At 37.7% G+C, this 21,596-nt stretch overlaps 1 protein-coding gene across 3 annotated transcripts; it reads left to right on the plus strand.

Moving 5' to 3' along the window:
- The first annotated feature begins 995 nt into the window (after nt 1-995).
- On the plus strand, nt 996-21,079 carry znf384b (zinc finger protein 384 b). 3 transcript variants are annotated; one of them, XM_041793766.1, is made up of 11 exons: nt 996-1,545; nt 4,232-4,299; nt 4,798-5,020; nt 5,517-5,627; nt 8,609-8,763; nt 13,088-13,179; nt 13,902-14,126; nt 16,418-16,585; nt 16,710-16,788; nt 16,896-17,054; nt 17,199-21,079. In XM_041793766.1, the coding sequence occupies exons 2-11, from the start codon at nt 4,237-4,239 to the stop codon at nt 17,574-17,576; spliced, it is 1,653 nt and encodes a 550-aa protein (XP_041649700.1). In that variant the 5' UTR covers nt 996-1,545; nt 4,232-4,236; the 3' UTR covers nt 17,577-21,079. The 3 variants fall into 3 exon arrangements, with proteins under 3 accessions (XP_041649700.1, XP_041649699.1, XP_041649702.1); XM_041793765.1 differs by having other exon boundaries at nt 997-1,545; nt 5,514-5,627; XM_041793768.1 differs by lacking the exon at nt 13,902-14,126 and having other exon boundaries at nt 1,000-1,545; nt 5,514-5,627.
- The last annotated feature ends 517 nt before the right edge of the window (nt 21,080-21,596 follow it).

The raw sequence follows: 21,596 nt of genomic DNA on the forward strand, positions 1-21,596 counted from the left end.
GTTATGGTGCCCCATTTTATTCTTCTTTCTTTTAAACATCAAGAAATCAAATAAGCTGTTTTTTTAAATGAAGACTAATGAAAACCAATTGATTGTCACTTCTGATGATAAATGAGTATTGATGGGATTTATTTCAAAATTGCTTTAAAAATAATTTTAAAATAGCAGTCTTGTTTATTGGTCAATAAAATAATTGATTGAGCATATTATCATGCAATCAAAGAAGCTTTCCAGTAGGAATTGTTCACAGCGGAGGCTATCACAATACCAAGCATAATCTGTTGAAAAGAATTTTCTTTCTAGATCCCATCAGGGTTCCCCTCTTCAGGCCTTCAGACCCAAGGCTGGATTACCAACCAAGCCACAGCCTGGGGGCTGCAGCCCTCAGGGCTATAAGAGCTCAAAATGGTTTTGGAGTGATGAGGGTCTCCTGGTGGTTAAATTTAGCTCTGTGTGGAGTCATGAGCTTTTGTAGCCTCCTAAGGTAATCATTTTATGCTGTGAAGATGACAAGGACTTACGGTACAACTATTCATGGAGTGAATGGCTGAGGCTCTTTTAAATCCCTAAATTTTCAGGGATTTCAGGGATTTTATGTTTTTACTTTTCCTTGGAATTTGCCAGAAGTTTTTTCTTCTTGTTCTTGGAAAAGTGTTTGACAAATTTGAGTAGACTTTGCTTTAAAATTTTGAAGAATTTTCACAGAGTTTTGGGTGATTTTTTATTTGAATCTTTAGGCTTTTTCAGAAAGTTTGACTGAAACATTTGGGGAATATTATAGGAAATGTGGGCAATTTGTGGGATTAAAGACATGTTTTCCATCTAAATTTTGACAAAGTCTTGGAAACATTTTTTGGTTGGGGATTTTGCATATTTGAAATCTCTTGTGGTTTTGAGGGAAATTTTCTCAGAAAAATGACAACACCTTTTTTAGCATTTCAAAGCATATTATTTGTGAAAATGACGCCAGATAAGTGCAGATTTGTTTTCTGTTCCATCCCAAATAAGTAGAAGAACTTCAATGCAATCCCAAAATGTAAACAAAAATAAAACAGTATAATATTAGGTGGAAATAGAAATGTGTCAGAACGATCAGTCTCTGCTAATTCCGACACAACCTGAATGCGGCATAGTAGTTTGAAGCGAAAAGTCCAACAAAACATCCTTGTTCTGATGTGGTTCAAATCCCTTAAGACTCGTAGTTCAGCTGAAGTAGAAGTCAACGGTCAAAAAGTAATTATATTATAATAATTAATCATTATTTTTTGATACAGAGTAAAGAGTCGTCTGTCAGTACAGGAAGTGACATCAAAATTCACGCTTCTTTGTCTGACGACCTTATCCGGAGGAAGTGAGGCTTTGGTCGAGGCAGCCGCCTCACGAGTGAAAAAAAAAAAAAACTTGAAAAAAAAAAAAAAAGAAAAAAGGCCAGGAGGCGAGAAAAAACTTCGCTGCTTTGCAGGAATTTGGACCGATTGGAAAAGGATTTTCAGATCGTCCCCGTCCAGGAGAGTCCCGGGGAGGTTGACGGTGTCGTTGTTACGGGTAAACACCACTATCCTACATGCACTCGGTTGTATTTTTTGGTCGGTTTGCATGACTCTGCTGCCATCTCTCCACCCGTTTCCACCGCCGGAAGTCTATGAGGATGGTCTATTGGTTTTTTTCCTTTTTGCTTCAGTTTTTTTTATCCTTTGGTTTTTTTCGCTTAGCTTGTTATGTTTTTCAAAGCAGGAGGGCACTACAGACACACTGTACTGTCTGCTTGCTAACTGTATGTTAATCAGCACGTCGGGCCTGATTAACTTCAACATGATAGGAGACGAAATGGAGTCTCTGTGTTTAGCTACTGCTAATTGTAAACACCATAGTTTATAGATTTGTTTAAAGTTAGAGACATTAGGTGTTAGGCTGAACATTAACCGCTATGTCAGACTATAGAGTCAACTTTCTACATTAGCTACGAAGTTCAACCTGCTGCAGATTCAGTATTTAGTGCCAGTTACTGTGCGTTTGCGCTTAAAACCAGTAAAGACATTTATTAAAGTAACTACAGTCAGGAAGGAAACATAACTTTACACAACCGTTATTACTGACATGTCGTGACTATTGTCTAAATTTCAAAATAAAGTAGAATTTTAACTTCACATGTCATTTTCAATATTCACAAAACTCCCATTGGTTAAAGTCGAATCTATTTCTTTCCTCTTTTTTAGTTCATCTTTTTCCTCCTGAAGAGCAAGGCCGCATTGCCGTTCCCAATTTGACTTCAGAAAAATTAGTTTGTAGGAAATTTATCACAGCAAACACGATTTTTTTTGTAAATAAAACAGAGTTGTGAATGTGTGGGTGAAGGAAATGGTTTTCTTAGTGCTTATCTCATTAACATCTCAGTAGATGAATTAATAATAAAAATTAAATTATTAGTAAAATACATGAGATTTGATTTGATTTTACCAATGACATTATCCTGCCTTCAGTTAGGACAGGGGAAAACATAGGCCTAATGATTCTCAAAGATTATACACATTTACACCAGATAGGAAATTTAACTGTGTACAAATTTTGGATGTATGCAAATGAAATTAGATGACACTAATTTGACTTTTACTTTGTATGACAGCTTATCAATGCCATTTGAGGAAAAGAGGGAGAAACCTCTTTTAATACAGTCACTAGTAATTACTGTGTTAAAATAAGTCCTGTGTAAACATGATTTTTTTAAGGTTAGGGCTGTTATCCATGTTTAAAACAGCTGAGGTGATACTGATTGTAGTCTTACTCCTATCAGTGTAACTGAAATTAGTGGCCTTAAAAAGTCTTATTTAAATCTTAGATGTTCTTTTGGCTACTATATGTCTTTATACAACCTTCATTTTCTAGCTAAATGTATTTTATTTTTGTTAATTCTTTTTAGCATGTATTCTTGTTGCGTATGCTATGATAAATAGCTCTTTATGTTGTATTAATAGAGTCAAACCATTTAACGTGCCAGATATCATCAAATTGGGATATATATGACCAAAAATTTGTTATTCTAAACCTGTTGACATTCTAGTAATGAGGACTGGGCAATTAATCGCAAATTAGATTAAATCGCAATATGGCCTGCTGCAATTTTCAAATTGCAGTAATTGCAATATTTTTTTAACTTGAAATATGTCAATATACCAGCTTAATAAATCAATTTTTTTGCAGCGGCAGAGATTTTATGCACATTATACAAACATTCACGTGTCAATTTTTACCTCCACCAAGGAGGTTATGTGATTGGCAGGGTTTGTTAGTTAGTTTGTGAGTTTGTTGGCAACATAACTCAAAAAGTTATGGACGGATTTTGATGAAATTTTCAGGAAATGTCAGAAATTGCATAAAGAAAGAAGTGATTAGATTTTTGGAGTGATCCGGATCACCATCTGGATCCCTGAGTTTTTTAAAGGATTCTTCACTCTTGGGAGATAGGGCTAATGGCAGAGGTCTGCGCTCTCAGAGTGCTTTTCTAGTTTTATAGTGGTTTACAAAAATGCTCCTTTTTGTGTTTTATGTATGTTTTCCTTAATCAAAATGAGTGTCTAAAAATGATAATGCCCTTAAACAAAGCAAATGACATCACATTTGCAATACAAGCAAAAATAATTATCTCATCCTATCTAAAACTGATGAACCTAGCGTTATTTCACGAAAGTCATACCCCAGCTGCGATCAGCTGGTAGCCAGCCTCACCTCCCCAACCCCAGCCACCTCCTTTATTGCTTAAAGCTTTTTGCACCCCCATATTCAGGTTCATTCTACTTTGGATTAATTTCTTTGGAAATAATTTCATTGTTTTTCAATACACATTGTCTTATTTATGGAATTATTTATTGCTTGAATTTGTTGAAAAATACATGAGATTAACCCAAGAATAATCACATATTAAATTGCAATCGCAATATTTGGGGAAGAAAATAGCAATTTGATTATTTTTGCAAATTGTTCAACCCTACTATTAACATTGCATCAAACAGGAGTTTTTAGTGCTGTTCTGTGCACCTAGAAGTCTCAACTGGCCCTAATTTTTGTCCATTCGCCATGGGAAAAAATAGTAAAAATGTCTCAGGTTGGACATTTCAAAAAGCAGAGTTGATTTAAGTAGATTCCATTTGTGTCTTTAACTCTTAATCTGTTTTGGCCTTTTCCCTCTGACCAGGGTAATACTGTAGAGGCAATTAATTGTTTCTGTCTTTTGCAGAAATCATGGAAGACTCTCATTTTAATTCATCGTACTTCTGGTCTCCAATCCCCACCGTACCAGGACAGGTATGAAATTACAGAAGTCAAGATTTTATTGTTATTATTATTTTATTTATTTATTTTTTTTTTTTTTTTTTTGTAAGGTTGACATGTGGAGACACATGATTTTGAGGGGTGTTACATGGGTGTCAGAAAATTAAAGCTACAATGTGTAAAATTAGGCGTCAGATTCTACATTGTGATGCTCACTTCTGGCTTTAACTGTGATTACCTGTGAAATTAAAAAAAAAATTTGCATCTGTTATTTGGTGCCTTCTGTGGTACTGTAGAAACATACAAAATCCAAGATGGAGTCTGTGGAGGAGACCCTCCCTATGTATGAATAAAAGGCTTATTCAAAGTTAGTGTAACTAAAACCATTTTATATATTTGGGTGATTAAACATTAATTTACCTACTTATGAATATTATATTTTCTTTTACCAATTTTTCTTTGCTGTCTGCTACTGGGAGTGAATATTAAACCCTGTAACTTTAAAGTAAAAATCTTCTTCCTTACTGACAGATTGAAAATGCCATGTTCCTCAACAAGGTGAAAGAGCAACAGGAGAAGAGTGCTACCTTCTCCTCTTCTCCTGCATCGCACTACCAAACAGCTCTGCTCACCATCCCCACTCCTGGGACGAAGACAGATGGAGGAGGGCAGGCTGGGAGTGTGTCACATCTCCACCCTTCTCACAGCACCCAGAACATGCTGTCTGTCCCCTCCACAGGCATCATGACAGCAGGTGAGCATCTCTGCAGTGAGAGGCCTGTGGGTCCTTCTCTGTGGGAGACTGTTCCTGTTTATTCCATGATACATTTTACATAAAATCTAGCAAAGGGGGGAGTTTCTGAACTTCATCAGAGGTTTAGGCTGGATTAAAAACTCATGGATTTAGCTCTAAACTGTTGAAAACAGTGATGTATTAAATTGTTGAGTTGATGAGAACAAATTAAATCTGAGTCACATGGGATCTCAGAGCTCCACAGTGGGCTGGAAACAAGTGCCACTGTTACAATTTTGTGTCCCAATTCATGCTTCAACCTCAGGGCTTTCTACAAATACTGAAGAAGTAGTGCCGTGCTTTTTTACTCTTTCATAGCGCTATATAATGCTTGTAAGATTATCATGTAATGCTTTAAAACATCCTTCTAAAAACATAATACTAGGAATTCCCAGTAGCTGTCTCTGTAATCAGTGTTGTCTGATTGTTGTCTTTTCTTCATCTGTTACTGAAGCAGGCCTGGTCATCACAACTCCTCAGGGGACACTAGTGTCGCCCACCTCGTCTCAGTCATTTGTTTCTGGTCACCCTGCAACGACCATGATTGTTTCAGCGCTCCATTCTCCAGGTAAAATGCACATAATGTCAGGATGTCACCCGATTATGTCTGAATAAAATGTAAAGACAAAATAGATTTTTTTTCCAACAAGAGGGTTTGTGTTGAAGGGGTAGTTTGAGATTTTTTGAAGTAGGGCTGTATGCGGTCCTTGTCAATAGTTGGCACTGGAGATACCGGTCACTTGGACTTTTTATGGAGAGACAGTTTGAGTGCAGGCAGGAATTAGGCTATAGAGGATGTGAAGAGGATATTAAATAGTGCTGTGCTGGATCGTGGGCTAGATCTTTAAAGGAATGCCTTTGGTTTGTTTACTTCCAGTTAGCTAGCACCTTTAATTTGTACTTAAGAAAGGAAAAAAAATGATTGAATGGCTTATATATGATAGAAAAGGGAAGACATGGAGTAATGAAAGTAGTAAAAAAACTAAAATTCAGCTTGAAACAAACATACATAGAGAAATTTGAGTGATAAATGACCCAAATGAGTTAGCAGCTCAGGATGGGATCACAAACCTGATGATCCACCACCAGTCACATCTGGTATGTGGACACTGTTAACCACCTTGTGTTTGAGCTGAGTGCTTCTCTCATGTGTGACTTTAAATGCTGCAAATAAAATGGACGCTCATGAGCAGTTTTGTAGTAGAAGGGTGCAGAAGGTGCAGGATCTGCAAATTCACTAACTGGAGCTCTGCAACAGCACAATTGTGCTTTTAAAGCTAAGGTTACACTCTTCATGGTGCACCCCAGAAAACATACAGAGCTTTAAAGAATCTATTTACAATGAAAAAATATGTTTAATATCTACTTTTATGGGGTCTAGAGCACCATAAAAAGATTAGATGGTCCTTTATTGATCCCCAGAGAGGAAATTCAAGTGTTGCAGCTGCACTCATAGCCTGTCTGCCGTTTTCTTTGGGTGTTTTTTTCCCCACATATTACTGACAGCAGGCTAAAACCTATCTTCAGAATCCCCACTTTACAGGAAATGGCAAAACACTGTGCTTTTCAAATAGTTTAACACTGAATAGTCATAGTTGGCAACTTTTTGACACTTTTTTCTGCTTAAAAATTTACTGATGGACATAAAGGGTGACCAATAGCACTGATTTATTGAAAATAAAAAATGGAGATAAAAGGTTTTGTCTCAATGCCAGCAATATGAAACGTATTTAATATAAGTTTATCCTGGCTTTTCCAGCACTCTTCAATTCAACAGTCCTTTTGTACTGTGTTTGTACTTTTCATCCAGACAGAATTGTTAAGGTTGAGCACAACTGAAGGATAAACAATTTTATAGCCATGATATTAGTATCGACAGATATAGTCTTAAAAAGATAAAACTTAGGCTAGATATTGTTATGACTAAAATGAGTTTGAACATATCAGATATCAGCAAAAATCTAATATCATACATTCTTAGCAGAACCCCTCAAATGCAAAGCAGTATGATGTCTCCACATTGTCTGTATGGCTATACAGACAATGTTGTTTGCTCTACACAATTTTGCTAATTTTGAGGAAAAACAAAGCCAAAAACACAATGTTGAGGCAAATGTAAGCCATGCTAGAGCTTTACTGTCTCCTAGCTAGCCAATTTGTTTTAGCACTTCTTCAGTGCACCACATACATACATACTGTTCTTCTGCCTGCTGCTTTTGTGCGGCACCCCAGCTAGGCTCTCCTTACAGGGACTGAGCTGACCTCTGGTTAGACTTTATTTACCTCTACTTAAATAAAAATGAATTATTCCTTTAAAAATATTCATTCCAATGCACAAGTTCCCACAACAGGTGCAGCTGTGGCTCAGGAAGTAGAGTCGTCTCTAGATTAGCAGTCTAAACTTGGCTCATTCAGTCTGCATGTTAGAGTGTCCTTGGATGAGGGGATTTTCCCCAAGAGGCAACTGAAGGTCATTTTAATGTGTGTGATTTTGGATTATTTTCCAACTCGATAAGCAGACAATTTGTGAGGCAGCATCAGTCAAAGCTGTATGGATGTGTGAGTGAAAATGTAAAAGTTGTAATGTTGGGAAAATCCTTTGATTGAAAGAAAAGAAACAGGCTAAATATAAGGCCAGTTCATTTAACAGGAGGCAATTTAAATTCACGATTAAGTAAAACCTGCATATTTCCTTATGTTTCGTCTGATTTTTCTTAAAAGTATCCACAATACATTTCCAATGTTAACACAGTGTGTTAGTGTGCTATTTACCTAAATATGTAAAGGTCATTTTTTGTTTTCGGGAACCTGTTGTTGCTGTTATTTCTCATTTGTTTTATTGTTTTTGTTTTTTTGTTTGTTTTTAATATATATTATTCCAATCTTTGGTTTAAAAAATAGTATGTAATAGTGGAACTCTATAAATCTTACAACACATGCAATCAGAATTGTCATTTAGCATTAAGTGTATCATTGTGTATTTATATGATTCTGTAGGACTAACAATTTGATGCTTCAAGGATCAGCAGAACCAAAACCAAAAAAGAGCCCAATTCTCTAAATCATGTTTTTAGAGATTTTAAACATGATCTATCCTGTTGTCTTGACATGATAGATAATATTGCTCTATATAAAATCTAAAAGCAAGAGCCCAGCTTTCTTCTTTTCAAATCACAGAGTGTTCCCAGGAGTTGGAAAGAAAGAAAACATGAAAATGAACAACTAATATTTTATTTCTCAGCCGGGCTGTGCCAGTAACTAATTGTGCTTTTTTAATAACTCAGTTTCCTTAAAAACATCTTTCATATGCAAAGTAAAATGTCAGATATCCCTGTAACTTATTGTTGTGCTTGTGCTTTTCTAGATAGGAAAGTCTTTCTAACAACATTTTTAAGGACTGTGAAATATAACAAGAAATAGCTTGAGTTTTCTCTGATACTCTGATTTAGAATATAAGAATATGCACCAAGACATTTCTTGTGTACTGGCCTCTTTCTGTTTACCTTAAGATGATCTCTTTGTAACCAGTGGCTTTTGATTCATTTGTAGACAAAAAAGAAGGTGATGGACCGACCCATGTAGTCGTGATGCCAGCACCCTCCAAACGGGGCAGGAAGAAGAAGATGACAATGGTCAGGGAAGGCACTGGGGATGGAACGGGAAATGAAACAATAATACTCGCTCATCTGACAGCTGGGGCACAGGTAAGATTTCAAGGAGAGTAATGGTTTATAATTCTAAATTTAGCCTATAAGAAACTTTAAATATCATTTTTGAATTTTAAATTTGGATATGTTTGATATACCCATGCAGCCTATATACTAGTATAACATGTTAAGTGAAAATGGAAATATTAATCATCCGTTGCACATGACCTGACATGGCTGTTTGCACCCATTCACTGTGTGAGCAAGTGCTGGGATACATAGCAACACATACCAGAAAAAATCAGAAATCGATGTTGAAGCTATTTGACAGTGTTGATACACCAGTGTTAGTTTAACTTTGTAGAGTCAATTGACTAAATTCGGAGGGATGTGTGGACAAAGTTCCCCATCATGTCCTTGGGCGGAGATTTTAGATGTGTTTCATATGTGTTAAATTGTGTTTGGTTTAGGGCTGAAACAATTCCTCGAATTATTGGGGTGATTTGAATCAAAAATTTCCTCAAGGCATATTATCTGCCTCGAGGCTTCGCTTAAATCACTCATGTATCCATATACGCCCATGCTGTAGCCTGTGTGTTGCGCACGAACAGCTATTTGTGTGGCACAATGCACTTGTTTTCACTGTTACTAACCTAACATGCATAATTTGAGGTGTGAAAATCCCGAGGGAAGAGAAGATGACGCAGTGATGTTTTTTTTTTGTTTTGTTTTTTGTGATCAAATTTTTATTAGATTTTAACAAATTACAATATATAACAGAAATAATATCAATAACAAACATACAGAAAAAATAAGCATATGAAGAAACACCCCCATCCCAGAAAAAAAAACCTGTTCCTTATGTGTACAAGGATTAATAAGTAGCAATGTAGAAAGACATATGACAACTTATGTTTTATACCAGGTTATAGCAAGTGTACTACACAGCTCCGACCTTTCCAGCACAAATTTTCTAGCAGAGATGTACAAGTATCTTTGTCTCCACATTCATACCATGGACCTTGTGGGGTAACAGGAAAATAAAATTGCTCAGAACAGATAAGTTATTAAAAAAGAATTCACTTCAAAAGCTCTTTTAGAGAGTTGGCTGCAGAGCACCAGCTATGTAGACTAGTCTCTCCAGCTCCATTTATACGAGCTGTAGATAACTCCAGATAGATAACATCCAAAAAAGTCAAGACCCATTGTTTGATAATGAGGGAGGGAGAAGATGATGCAGTGATGTTGACAGGCACTTGTCCTGTGTTTTTAACGCATCCACTGGTCGTGGCTTTATGGCAAATATGGCACTACGCCTGCACCGGTGAACCTACGCAGATCTCCAAGTTTATCTCGCCTGCATGACTCGCTGGGGTGAGACAGCTCTCAGTTTGTGTCAGCAGACTTCAGGAAATTTCATAAACTTCTCTGATTGACCCGACGGTTTAACAGAAGACAGGCTTCACGATTAAAGTCCTGTTTTGGTGCTTTCCCTCTCTGAATGATGGAACTTCATTCTTGCTATAATGTGAAATATTACAATTATGCATAAAGTATAGGATGTTAAAATGATTAAGTGTCCCTTTACTTTAATGACAAATTGGAAAATAAAAATAAACTATTATAGAAGAAATTAAGTGTTGGCACCCAGAATTTCCTGGGAGAGGATCCCTAAAACCCCAAATATGGCATAATCTAATGTCATTATTTAACTTCCTTTCCATGTAACTTTAAGAAATGTAAACTGTCATCAGAACTTAACTGCACTTTGTAGAATATATTTTCTTTGGAGAACCTGTTAATACCAGTTTTTAATAAAGAAGTAGTACATTTAATGGACCCAGCTTCTTTTCTCATTTGTCTGGTACTACTTCTTTGAAAAAGCAAAAGTGACTGATTAAAAAAATGCAATATTTCTTATAAGAGTACTTGATTAATTGCCCAAAGAATCGATAGAGTACTTGATTACAAAAATAATCTATTGCTGCAGCCCTAGTTGGGTTGTTGCCTGTTGTACAGTGATCCCTGCTGGAGTTCTTCTGGTAATGTGTTTGGTAGATTGTTGTTGTTTTTGTTATTATAAATTTTATTATAAACAAGTTATCCACTGAGTTAGAGTTCCTTCCTGTGGCTTTAAGTGTCCCTAAAGGATACATACACCGTGTTCAAAATTATTATGCAAATTGGATTTCAGTGTCATAAACATTCAAATTTTTTATTTTTTTTTAATTCAACTCATGGATGGCATTGTGTCTCAGGGCTCTCTGGATCACTGCAATCAATCTCAGACACCTTTGATAATTAGTTTGCTAGGTGAACCCAATTTAAAAAAAAACTACTTAAGAAGGATGTTCCACATTATTAAGCAGGCCACAGATTTCAGCAACATGGAAAAGAAAAAGGATCTCTCTCTGCCAAAAAGTGTCAAATAGTGTAATGCCTTGGACAAGGAATGGAAACTTTAGATATTTCATGAAAAAATTAAGCATGATCAGCGTACTGTGAAGAAATTTGTGGCTGATTCAGAGCACAAACGGGTTCGTGCAGATAAAGACATAATGAGGAAGGTTTCTGACGAACAAATTCATCAGATTAAGAGAGCAGCTGCTAAAATGCCATTACAAAGCAGCAAACAGGTATTTGAAGCTGCTGGTGCCTCTGGAGTCCCACAAACCTCAAGGTGTAGGATCCTCCAGAGGCTTGCGGTCATGTATAAACCTAGTATTCGGCCAGTCCAATGTTCACAAGCAGAAACGGTTGCAGTGGGCCCAGAAATACACAAAGACTCATTTTCAAACAGTCTTGTTTACTGATGAGTGCTGTGCAACCCTCTACGGTCCAGATGGAGGAGTAGTGGATGGTTGGTGGATGGCCACAATGTCCCAACAAGGCTGTGACGTCGGGAAGGAGGTGGCAGAGTCATGCTCTGGGCCGGAAGCATGAGGAGGGAGCTGGTAGGCCCCTTAGAGTCCCTGAAGGTGGGAAAATGACCTCGGCAAAGTATATAAAATTTCTGACTGACCATGGTACAAAAAGAAGAACCGTGCCTTCTATAGCTAAATTTTCTTCATGCATGACAATGCTCCATCTCATGCTGCAAAGAATACCTCTGTGTCATTGGCTGCTATGGGCATAAAAGGAGAAAAACTCATGGTGTGGCCCCCATCCTCCCCTGACCTCAACCCTATTGAGAACCTTTGGAGCATCTTAAAGCAAAAGCTCTATAAGGGTGGGAGGCAGTTCACATCAAAACAGCAGCTCTGGGAGGCTATTCTGACATCAGGCAAAGAAATTCAAGCAGAAACTCTCCAAAAACTCACAAGTTCAATTGATGCAAGAATTGTGAAGTTGATATCAAAGAAGAGGTCCTTTGTTAACATGTAACTTAGCCTGTTTTGATGTTTTTGATTGAAATAGCTTTTGATTTCAGTAAATATGACCTCCTAATGCTGCAAATTCAACAAATGACTATTTTCAGTTCTTTACAACCTATAAAATCTTTTTTAAACTTTGTTGTGCGTAATAATGTGGAACAGTGCATTTTGATGTTTTTATTTTAAAAAAAGATAATGGTTATCATTATGAAGTTTGTTCAAAAACATTTGAATTATGCTCTAATGGCCGATGACTTGAAAAATACTCTGCCATTTGCATTAATATTTAGGAAAATAAGAGAACATAATTTGCGTAATAATTTGGAACGTGGTGTGGTGTGTATTCTTTATCGGTATGAATTGCCTCGCTATGAGGTTAACTCTCTGCTTTGTACTTTCCAGAGGACATTCACCTTACCACAGATTTTCAAGAGTTACTGCAGTGCTGTCATACTGGAAAATATTTGTGGCTTTAACAACACTGCCAATTGTTGTTTCTTTAGAGTTGTGACTTTACCTGATGACCTAGTTTGAGATCTGTTCGTTTGTTGTTCTTGCCAGTAAGGAAAGATCATATTTAACTGTACAACTCCTTAGCAGCTACTCAGTACTTAAAGTATACTTTAAATAAAAAACTTCTTTCTTTTGCTTGAGAATATTTATAGACCAGTGCTTTTAATTTTACTTACTTTTTCCTCCTCTGCTATTAAGTAAATAAACTTCGTGAAATTTTGGTTTGATTGAAAAGTGACCAGCAGTGGTAAACACTAACAATATGACTCTAGAGAAAGAGACCACTGACGAAACATTAGTACTTCTCAACTTTAAACATTACCACAGGCTAAGAGCTTGAAATGAGATGATACTGAAAAGAGCTACACTGCTGCTGTATGCTTCATGTTGTAGACTTGACTGAACACAATTTAAGTTGCCATGCAGGAAGGTAGATTATTTCAAAATAAATCATGAATATGTCATCAAATTAACTTTGACTATTGTTTTGCCAGGTTGCATCTTTGCAACAGCATCCTGGAGATCCATACGACCTGTCCAATGAAGAGGAGGACCACTGTACAAAAGATAGCACTAAAACCTACAGGTACAGTGTCTCCATCTGCTGTGTGTCTGTTTCTCCTTTACCCTAGCTATGGAATGTATGCACACCTGTTGCTCTGTGTCCTGATAAAAAAGCCTTTAAACAGAAAGCTTGTGTAGATGAACTATGCTGGCTTGATGTAAGCATTTGACACACACTGACATGCACTCCTCTAGCTTCTTTTCACTGCATGTTGTGACAGAACATGCCTGCTTCTGTAGAGGACAGTTGATTCCTTCTCTTAATGTATTTGTACTACAAATACATCAGTGCTTCCCAGATGCACTCTGCTTCTTCGCACACAGGACATGTATTGCTACCTGGCCGCTGCTGTCCTCTTTGTCTTTGTGAAGCATGCTCTTGGAGTTGTAAGCTCTCAAGCACTCTTGTGGACTACTCCTTTTCTTTTTTCAAGTAAATGAACCTATCCTTACAACCTCCCCTTTCATTACATGTCTCTTACATTTTATCACCCCTTCTCCTTTTCTTTTCTGCTTTGATTTATCTTATCCATTTTACCTTTTATTGTACATTTCATTTTCTGTTATATCTCATTTCTTTCTGTGGCTCAATGCTTCATTCCCTGCTCCCTTTCATCTTGTTTTTTCCTCCTTTTCCAACTTCCTTTCCTCTGTCTACTTTTCTATACATGCACCCCTCTCCCGTCTTCTTGTTCTTTCCATGCTGTCCACCCCTCCCCCAATTCTGTGTCTCTTCGCCTGTAGGTGCCGGATGTGTGCGGCGACCTTCCTCAATAAGTCTGACATGCAGATCCACTCCAAGTTGCACACAGAGGCCAAACCTCACAAGTGTCCTCACTGCGCCAAGTCATTCGCCAACTCCAGCTACCTGGCCCAGCACATCCGCATCCACAGCGGGGCCAAGCCTTACACCTGCTCCTACTGCCAGAAATCTTTCAGGCAGCTCAGTCATTTACAGCAGCACACACGGTACTGCAGACCCTCCCCGCTACCAACCCCACACCCCCTGTCCTTTTGACTTAAACTGCAAAGTGACTTTAGAAGCCCAGACTCCTGTCTTCTTCGTTTTCTTCCTCCCGGGGAAGAGGTTGAGTGCTGTGCAGATGCATATTTCATTGCCATGTAAATGTTGGCTTGCTACCAGCTCCATCCAGAAGTGACCTTTCAAGAGAAGTGGAATTCAAATGACATCTTTTTAAGTTCAGACTTTGTCCATGAGAAGTTTTTCCATCATTTAAACTTTAATCAGCATGCTCTACTAATTGATACAAAGAGAATACTTTGCCCTTTCTTTTCATTTGTGCTTATGCTTCTCTCTGTGCAGCTTGCTTTGCATTTTCCGCTTCATGTTTTTCTTTTGTCTGCATGTTCTGTCATTTCTTTTGCCAGGGCTTCCCAAACACACACCACACAACCATTCAAAAGTAGAAATAAATGTTAAAGAGCAGACTCTTTTCCATTGTGCTTCCCCATCCAAACTGTTATGTTATTTTTGGTAAAGTTTGTTTTTTCTTGCTTTCTCCATTGAATGTCAGTGTGCCGCAGAAATCCTTTGTTACCATGCTTTGCTTTTCTGCTCTCTGCAGTCATTGTATTGTAGCTGTCCTGTTGCTGTTCTTTTGGCTGTCATCAAAATAATTTGCCGTCACTTGTGGAGGCATGTTGAACTAGATTGGCTAATTTATTGAACCCTTTTAGAAAAATATTACATTTAAAGTCCCAGTAAAGTGAAAAAAATCTTTACTTTAGGTTTGTTGTATGACAGGCCACTGTATTATAAACCACTAGGAAAAATTTCAGTCATGAAAAACATCTTTAAGTGTATAAAAATTAAGCTGCAAAATTATGAAAAATTAGGCAGTACAGTATGCTTTATGATGTTGTAAGCGTATTGTTGAATGAGCTAAAGCCATGCCCACTCACAAGAAAAACTATCCTCTCAAATAAAAAAAAAAGCTTCTGATCAGAGCACAGCTGACTGGCTGTGCCAGACCCGTGAGACAGAAATTGGGGATAAAATTTACTGTTTTCTGGCACAAATCTCCATGTGATGATACTTCTAATGATCTATAAGCCACCATAGCTGATAGATTTGAGAAATTTACCTCACAAAAACTTTATATGAAGGCAGTGACATTAGCTAACAACAGACTGTACTAAGATGAACTGCTCTGTGATTTTATATCATTGTTGTGGGGTAATTCCCCATCAATATTGGTGATGTCATGGGCTAAGATATTTGCCCCGCTCAAATAAAACCAAGCCAGGAAAGAAGTAAACGGTCTGAAGTCACACATTAGACCTCAGTGTTTTCACATTTTAACAGCAACCAACATATCTTGAGTGTTACGACACAAAGTTTGGATTTCACTTTACAGGGATTTGAAAATATCTTTTTGTACACCCAAATAATCCAGAGTGAATGGACACAAATAAAAGGACAAAGTCAGTTACTTCGTTCTTTTTTGCCACTTTTGTAACTATGTGAAATTTTGAAGTTTTCATTAAAGGTCACATATTATGCAAAAATCACTTTTCAGACTTTTCTGACAAAATATGTACCCCTGGCCTGTCCAGAACCCCCTTAAGTACCAGAACCCCCCCACCCACATTTCAGAAAATGTGTGCTAAAACTAGATTACTCAGATTTTCCCCTCATTATGTCATTTGGGGAGTTAGCCCGGCCCCCAGCTTCAGTTGGCCCTCCCTGCTTACAAGAAAGTTCTGGATCAGGAGAGCCACATCCATTAAGCCATATCCATTTTCTGAGAGGGGCGGAGTCAGACAGCTCATTCACTTTTAAAGTCACAGACACAGAAACAGCTCATTCTGAGCAGGGCTGAAACAGAGGGGGGGTTTTAGACATGCAAAAATCTGTACTAGAGTGATTTTTCAGCAACAGACTTCAAAGGCATGTTTTACGGACCTCTGAGACCAATATAAACTTGTCTTAAAAGGGGGAAATATGTGACCTTTAATGCTTTAAATAATTTATCACTGATACAATAGTGGCAAATTTTTTGAAAATATGTAAAATATTTTTTGTCGTCTTACTTTTCTAAAATATTTTTGTGCTTAAATCTGCACTTGACTTGCATAGAGTAGCCTTTCTGACAGGTTTCTATAAATTGAGACATTTATTTTGAATATGTCATATACATTTCTAGTTGTTGTTTCTCAGTATACCACTACAACCTGTCATTCTCTTTCTCTTTCATTCTCTCTCTCGCTCTCTCTCTCTCTCTGTATGCCCTCATCAGGAACCACACAGAGTCAAAGCCTCACAAGTGTCCACATTGTACCAAATCATTTGCCAACTCCAGCTATCTGGCCCAACATGTCCGCATCCACACCGGAGTGAAACCTTACTCCTGCTCGTTCTGCCAAAAGAGCTTCAGACAGCTCAGTCACCTTCAGCAGCACAACAGGTAAGTCAATCACTGGTTTTGGGTTTCTTGTTTGCCTCAGTGTCTTTCTTTGCTCACTAAAGTCACCATGAAAGAGCTAGGAGTTTGTGTTTGTACATGCATGTGGCTTTGTTTTTTCATCCAGGATTCACACAGGAGATCGACCGTACAAGTGTTCACATCCAGGCTGTGAGAAATCCTTCACACAACTTTCAAATTTACAGGTGTGAAAGTTTTGTATATAATACTGTGTGTTTGCATAGTGTGTTATGTCCCTCAGGGCTATGTACTGTAAAACTTTTTTCTTTACATTTATCATTTTTTTCCCCAGTCTCACCGGCGTCAACATAACAAGGACAAGCCCTACAAGTGCACAAACTGCAATAAAGGATATGTAGATTCAGCAAGTTTGGAGGTGCACATGTCCACACACACTGTCAAACATGCAAGGATCTACTCCTGTGGACTCTGCAACCGCACTTACACCTCAGTAAGACCAATGTCCATTTCTGAAGAGCATTACTACATGAAACACTATGAGTCGCCTCTCTGGCATCAGACAGCTGGCAGCTACTTTACACCGTGTAGTCACATGTCCACTGTTTCCCCTCTACCTATCCTCCCTTCATCTCAGGAGACGTATCTGGTGAAACACATGGAGAAACACAACCCAGACCAGTTGAGTGCACCCGCAACACAACAGAACCAGAACCAAAGCCAAGCCCAGGGTCAGGCTGCAGCTCAGGGCCAGGTAGAGAGCGCAGAAGGAGGATCGAGCCAACCAGGGGGAGCTGGGAGCGGAGGAGCCGGTGGAGGCCAGCAGGGGCAGAGCCAGGGCAGCTACCCCCAGACAGGGAGCATCTCCTGTCCATTTGACCTGCACCAGTATAAAACAGTCTCTGCCAGTGACATCCAGTACAAACCAGTCAGTGTAGCGGACATTACTTCCCACAAGAACCTCTGTCTTACTGTGTCAGCATCTACCATTCAAGTGGAGCACCTCAACTCGTAGAGATTTATGAAAGGATAAGTATTTTGGTTGGGGAAGTTGCATATTGATTCTAAATATGGAGGATGAAGAAAAAAGCAATAATAAAATGATAGAAGAACTTTACAACAGAAATGACTGTGCCTGAACGATGGGTTGAGACTGACAGGATAAACCGTGTTGTGACACAGTTAACTGAAGATGATAGTGTTTTTAGGACCCAAGCACAGGGGGTGCGAGGACCCTATTGAATTGAAATCCTTAGGATTGTTATAATTATTTTGTACATTTGGCTGGACTTTTGGGTATCTGAACATGCACGAAAACTCATTAAAATTGGCGTGGACATGAGGCCTGCTGGAAAATTTGGTATTTTATAGGTCCCCAATATGTGTGTGTGAAATTGGCTCAAAAGTGCCCCCTAAACTCACAAAAAAATACCACCTCTAGACACTGTTTCACCTACAGGAATGAAATTTGGTACGCATATACAGCTTCTTATTACGCACAAAATGTCTCTTATAGTCATTGGGAATTCCCAACAGGAAGTCCGCCATATTGAAAAAATGTGTAAAAGTTTGCCATTCCCTGTGGTCCTTCTGGGATTAACTTGTCAGACAGCTTTCATCAGAACTATGTAAAATTTGTTTTCTAGCTAGAAGAGACTCAACAAAAGTTATGCAACTTTTGTACAAAACTCAGAGTGTGGCCATGATGAGCCCTAAAATTTGCATATTTTTAAGGAAAAAGGAAATTGCTTATAACTCAGCTGTGCATAGTTCTAACTGAATAAAATTATTAATGTATTATGAGGCTTCAGACCCAACACACTTATGTGGTAATATTTCTTGCAGATCATAGTGCCACCCAGGAAATACATTTTTACTTTCAGAGCTATTTCTCCTAATGTTTTGATTATTTCCTCATTAAATTTACTGGGTAAACCCTCAAGACATTAGTCTGGATGTGAAGCAAAAGTGGTGATTTTTTTGTCAGAGGGCGTAGATGTGCCGACACGGCGAACTATGTTTTGGGCTTGATGCCTCACCATAAAAGTTCAAACTGCTATATGTCAGCTGTTTTTGATCATATCTTTATAAAATGTTATGTCCACAATAATAGTTTCATCCTGAACACATCTGCATTTGAAATTTTGGAGTTAGTCACAGCATCACTTACTGGTAATAGAAAGTTACTGCTTCTTTGTAATCAACCATGATTCCTATATGGTTGATCAAATCTCACTCAGATTTGCTCAGAAACATCCAAAGACCTTTACTTTGCACCACTATGAAGACCATGACCAACACTGTGACCATGGTGATTTTTTGATTGCCATGAAACAGGAAGTAGTTTTATCAAGTGGTAAAAAGGATAATACAGCCATGAAACTTGGTTTATAAAATTCTAAGTGCATGAACAAGGTCATTAATATAAATTTTGTTGGTAAGTGTGGCTTATTGGCTCAGTTGCACCCCCTAGGAAAATGTTAAAAATGGGCCCCAGCAGCAAGTTCAACCTATGATTTTGAAATTGGGAAGGTATATGTCTCTTGCCAGGACCTACAAAAAAAAAGCCTCTTGGACCCATATCGCCATGTCAACAGAAAGTCCACCATCTTTATTTTTTGTAACAACATTGGTCAACCCTAGCCATTTCCAGGTGTTCTTCCAGGAGTATCTCCTCTGAAAGCATTCTTCTGATTGACTCAAAACTGAGTTGCCTGCTAGAAGAGACCTTTGTGAAGAAAAGTTCTGAGGCTCATGTACAAAACTCGAAGGGTGTGGCCATGGTAACTCATCTAACTTTCATGTCCCAAAGTGACACAGAAACAGACTTTGTTCCAAATAAATGAATGCAGCTCCTGCAAAGTTGACCAAATCTGCCACAAAATTGGTGTGAAACATCCTTTAAGTGTTCCCATGGTACATATTTTCAAGCCAACAGGTCTGACACTAATCTATTGCCTCAAATCTGTTGCCATGGTGACCCATTAGTCACCATGAAAGAGGAAGTAGTCTTTTGAAGGGTTTTGAAGAGCTCCAAAGGGCTTGTACTGCCATGAAAACTGGTCGGAATAAACACAGTGGAAAAAAAATTGAAAGTTACATGGGTTTAGTCTGTGGATGCGTCTCAACGGCTTAGTGGTTCCTCCTATCAACTGTTTAAAAAATCAGCCCCAAAAACCCCATACATCCTAAATATTTGAAAATTTGTACACATATTCAGCATAACAGGACCCATAAAAAGCCTCTTGACTCATGTCACCAAATCACAGGAAATCTGGCATTTTAATTTTTAAAAACAAATTGAAAAGAATTTTAAAAGAAAAGAAAAATGAAACTATTTCTTGGGATCCTTCTAGAATAAACTTCAGGGAGTCTTCTGATCCTTTTGAAATTTGAACTGCAGGTAGAAGATTTGCTGCTGCTTTGTTTATGTGGAATAAGACCTAGCTGTTAGACAGGTTATGGCTACGAATTGACTCAGTGCTGTCATAACTGGAAATATTGCATATTTCAATGGCCCACCTTTATTAAGACAAAGCAATATTTTTATTACATGCTTTAATCGGCTACACTGTTTTTGATGTTTCATGTTGGCTGTAATGGACAATACACATCAGAGAATCTTAGACTTTTTGTGTTTGAAAGATGTCTCTAAAACAATGCATTTAGCAGCTATGCCACAAGCCCATTGTACACCAAATTCTGAAGTGCGCGAAGGAGCGAGGGCCTGATCAGTGCTGCTTGCAGCCCTAGTTTGTTTGTTTTTTTCCACTGGGTTTTCTCTTTTTTCTGCCATTAATTTTCCCCCCATTGCTCAGCTGTTCCTGTCAGAATAGAAAACGCATGAAAAGCTGCAATAAAGTATATTTCAGTCCATCACAGTGATGGGTTTTATGATAAGGAAGAGACTCAAGGGGTGGTGCTTGTCTTTATTGTTTTACCACATCCTGTTCTTCCAAATACTTCTGTCAAATCAGTTTATGGCCTCCCTGTTCAAGAAAACTGGCAGTTGACTGTGAAGGTAAATTTTTATACTTTCTTACAGAGACTTTCAGTGTTTTGTTTTGTTTTTGTTTTTGTTTTTTTTGCTTTTTTACATGAGTGTTTAAACCTCTGGAACGCTGTAAAATAAATGTCTGCTATTAATACTGTTAAAACAAAAAAGGGACATCAATGTTATTTACTTTTCAGAAAAGACAAATAGGTATCTAGTATATATGAGTATATACAACCAGTTTATAAAGTATGACTGTTTGATTATAGGATGAGATAATCCATATAATCTTTTTAGACCTGTTCACATGCATTCACATAGTCTTTAGGCAAAGGTGTAAACAGTTCACATTTCATGTTTTCCTATTGTACTGCTTTGTGTCTGTCGTTAGAGTAATGTTATCCAAAAATGTTGTTGCTATACTTTCATAACAACTTGTATACCACATCTTCATGCACATACCACATGCCATTGTTTTTTTTTTCTTTATGAGCTTAAAATGTAATAAACCCATCAGAAATGTTCATTTGTGTTGGATTCAGCAAATTCTTTATAAAATGTTTTCCTCATGTGCCAAAATGACTTTAGATTATAATTTACTTGTCACATTATTGGAATGAAGTATTTATAAAAACGTTAAAACTGGGGAAACCTGAAATTTAGAGATGTAAAGACAATTTAGGCATTGCATTAATTGAATTTAAAATTCATTTTTTATTTAGTTGCCAAGTTTTGTGTTATAAATTGTAAACTTTTGTAACGTTGAATGGTCTTAATGTTGCTACTGTGCACCCATGTGAATTTATTGTTTTAAGCACGTCTGCTCTGCTGGAATGTGCAAAGAGTGGGGTGTTTACAAAAATGGACTGTACCATTACAGAGGAAGGGGTTTAGTGACAGTTTCACTTGTATGTTCTCGGTATTTTTAAATTATTCCGTATACAGGGGATGAGCCCGTCAGCCAGTTATGTTATTCTTTTTTAAACAGGACTCTCTGTTCGAGAGTATCAGTCCTGTGTTAAACCTTTCACGGAGTGCGAG

This window comes from Cheilinus undulatus, linkage group 8 (assembly GCF_018320785.1).
Source record: "Cheilinus undulatus linkage group 8, ASM1832078v1, whole genome shotgun sequence".
NCBI lineage: Eukaryota > Metazoa > Chordata > Actinopteri > Labriformes > Labridae > Cheilinus > Cheilinus undulatus.

What these genes read in the sequence shown, in the direction of transcription:
- znf384b (XM_041793765.1), top strand. Translation starts at nt 4,237, where the DNA reads ATGGAAGACTCTCATTTTAATTCATCGTACTTCTGGTCTCCAATCCCC. An exon ending in CACAGGCATCATGACAGCAG is followed by an intron (nt 5,021 to 5,513) that starts GTGAGCATCTCT and finishes CTGTTACTGAAG; the next exon opens with CAGGCCTGGTCATCACAACT. An exon ending in ATCTGACAGCTGGGGCACAG is followed by an intron (nt 8,764 to 13,087) that starts GTAAGATTTCAA and finishes TTGTTTTGCCAG; the next exon opens with GTTGCATCTTTGCAACAGCA.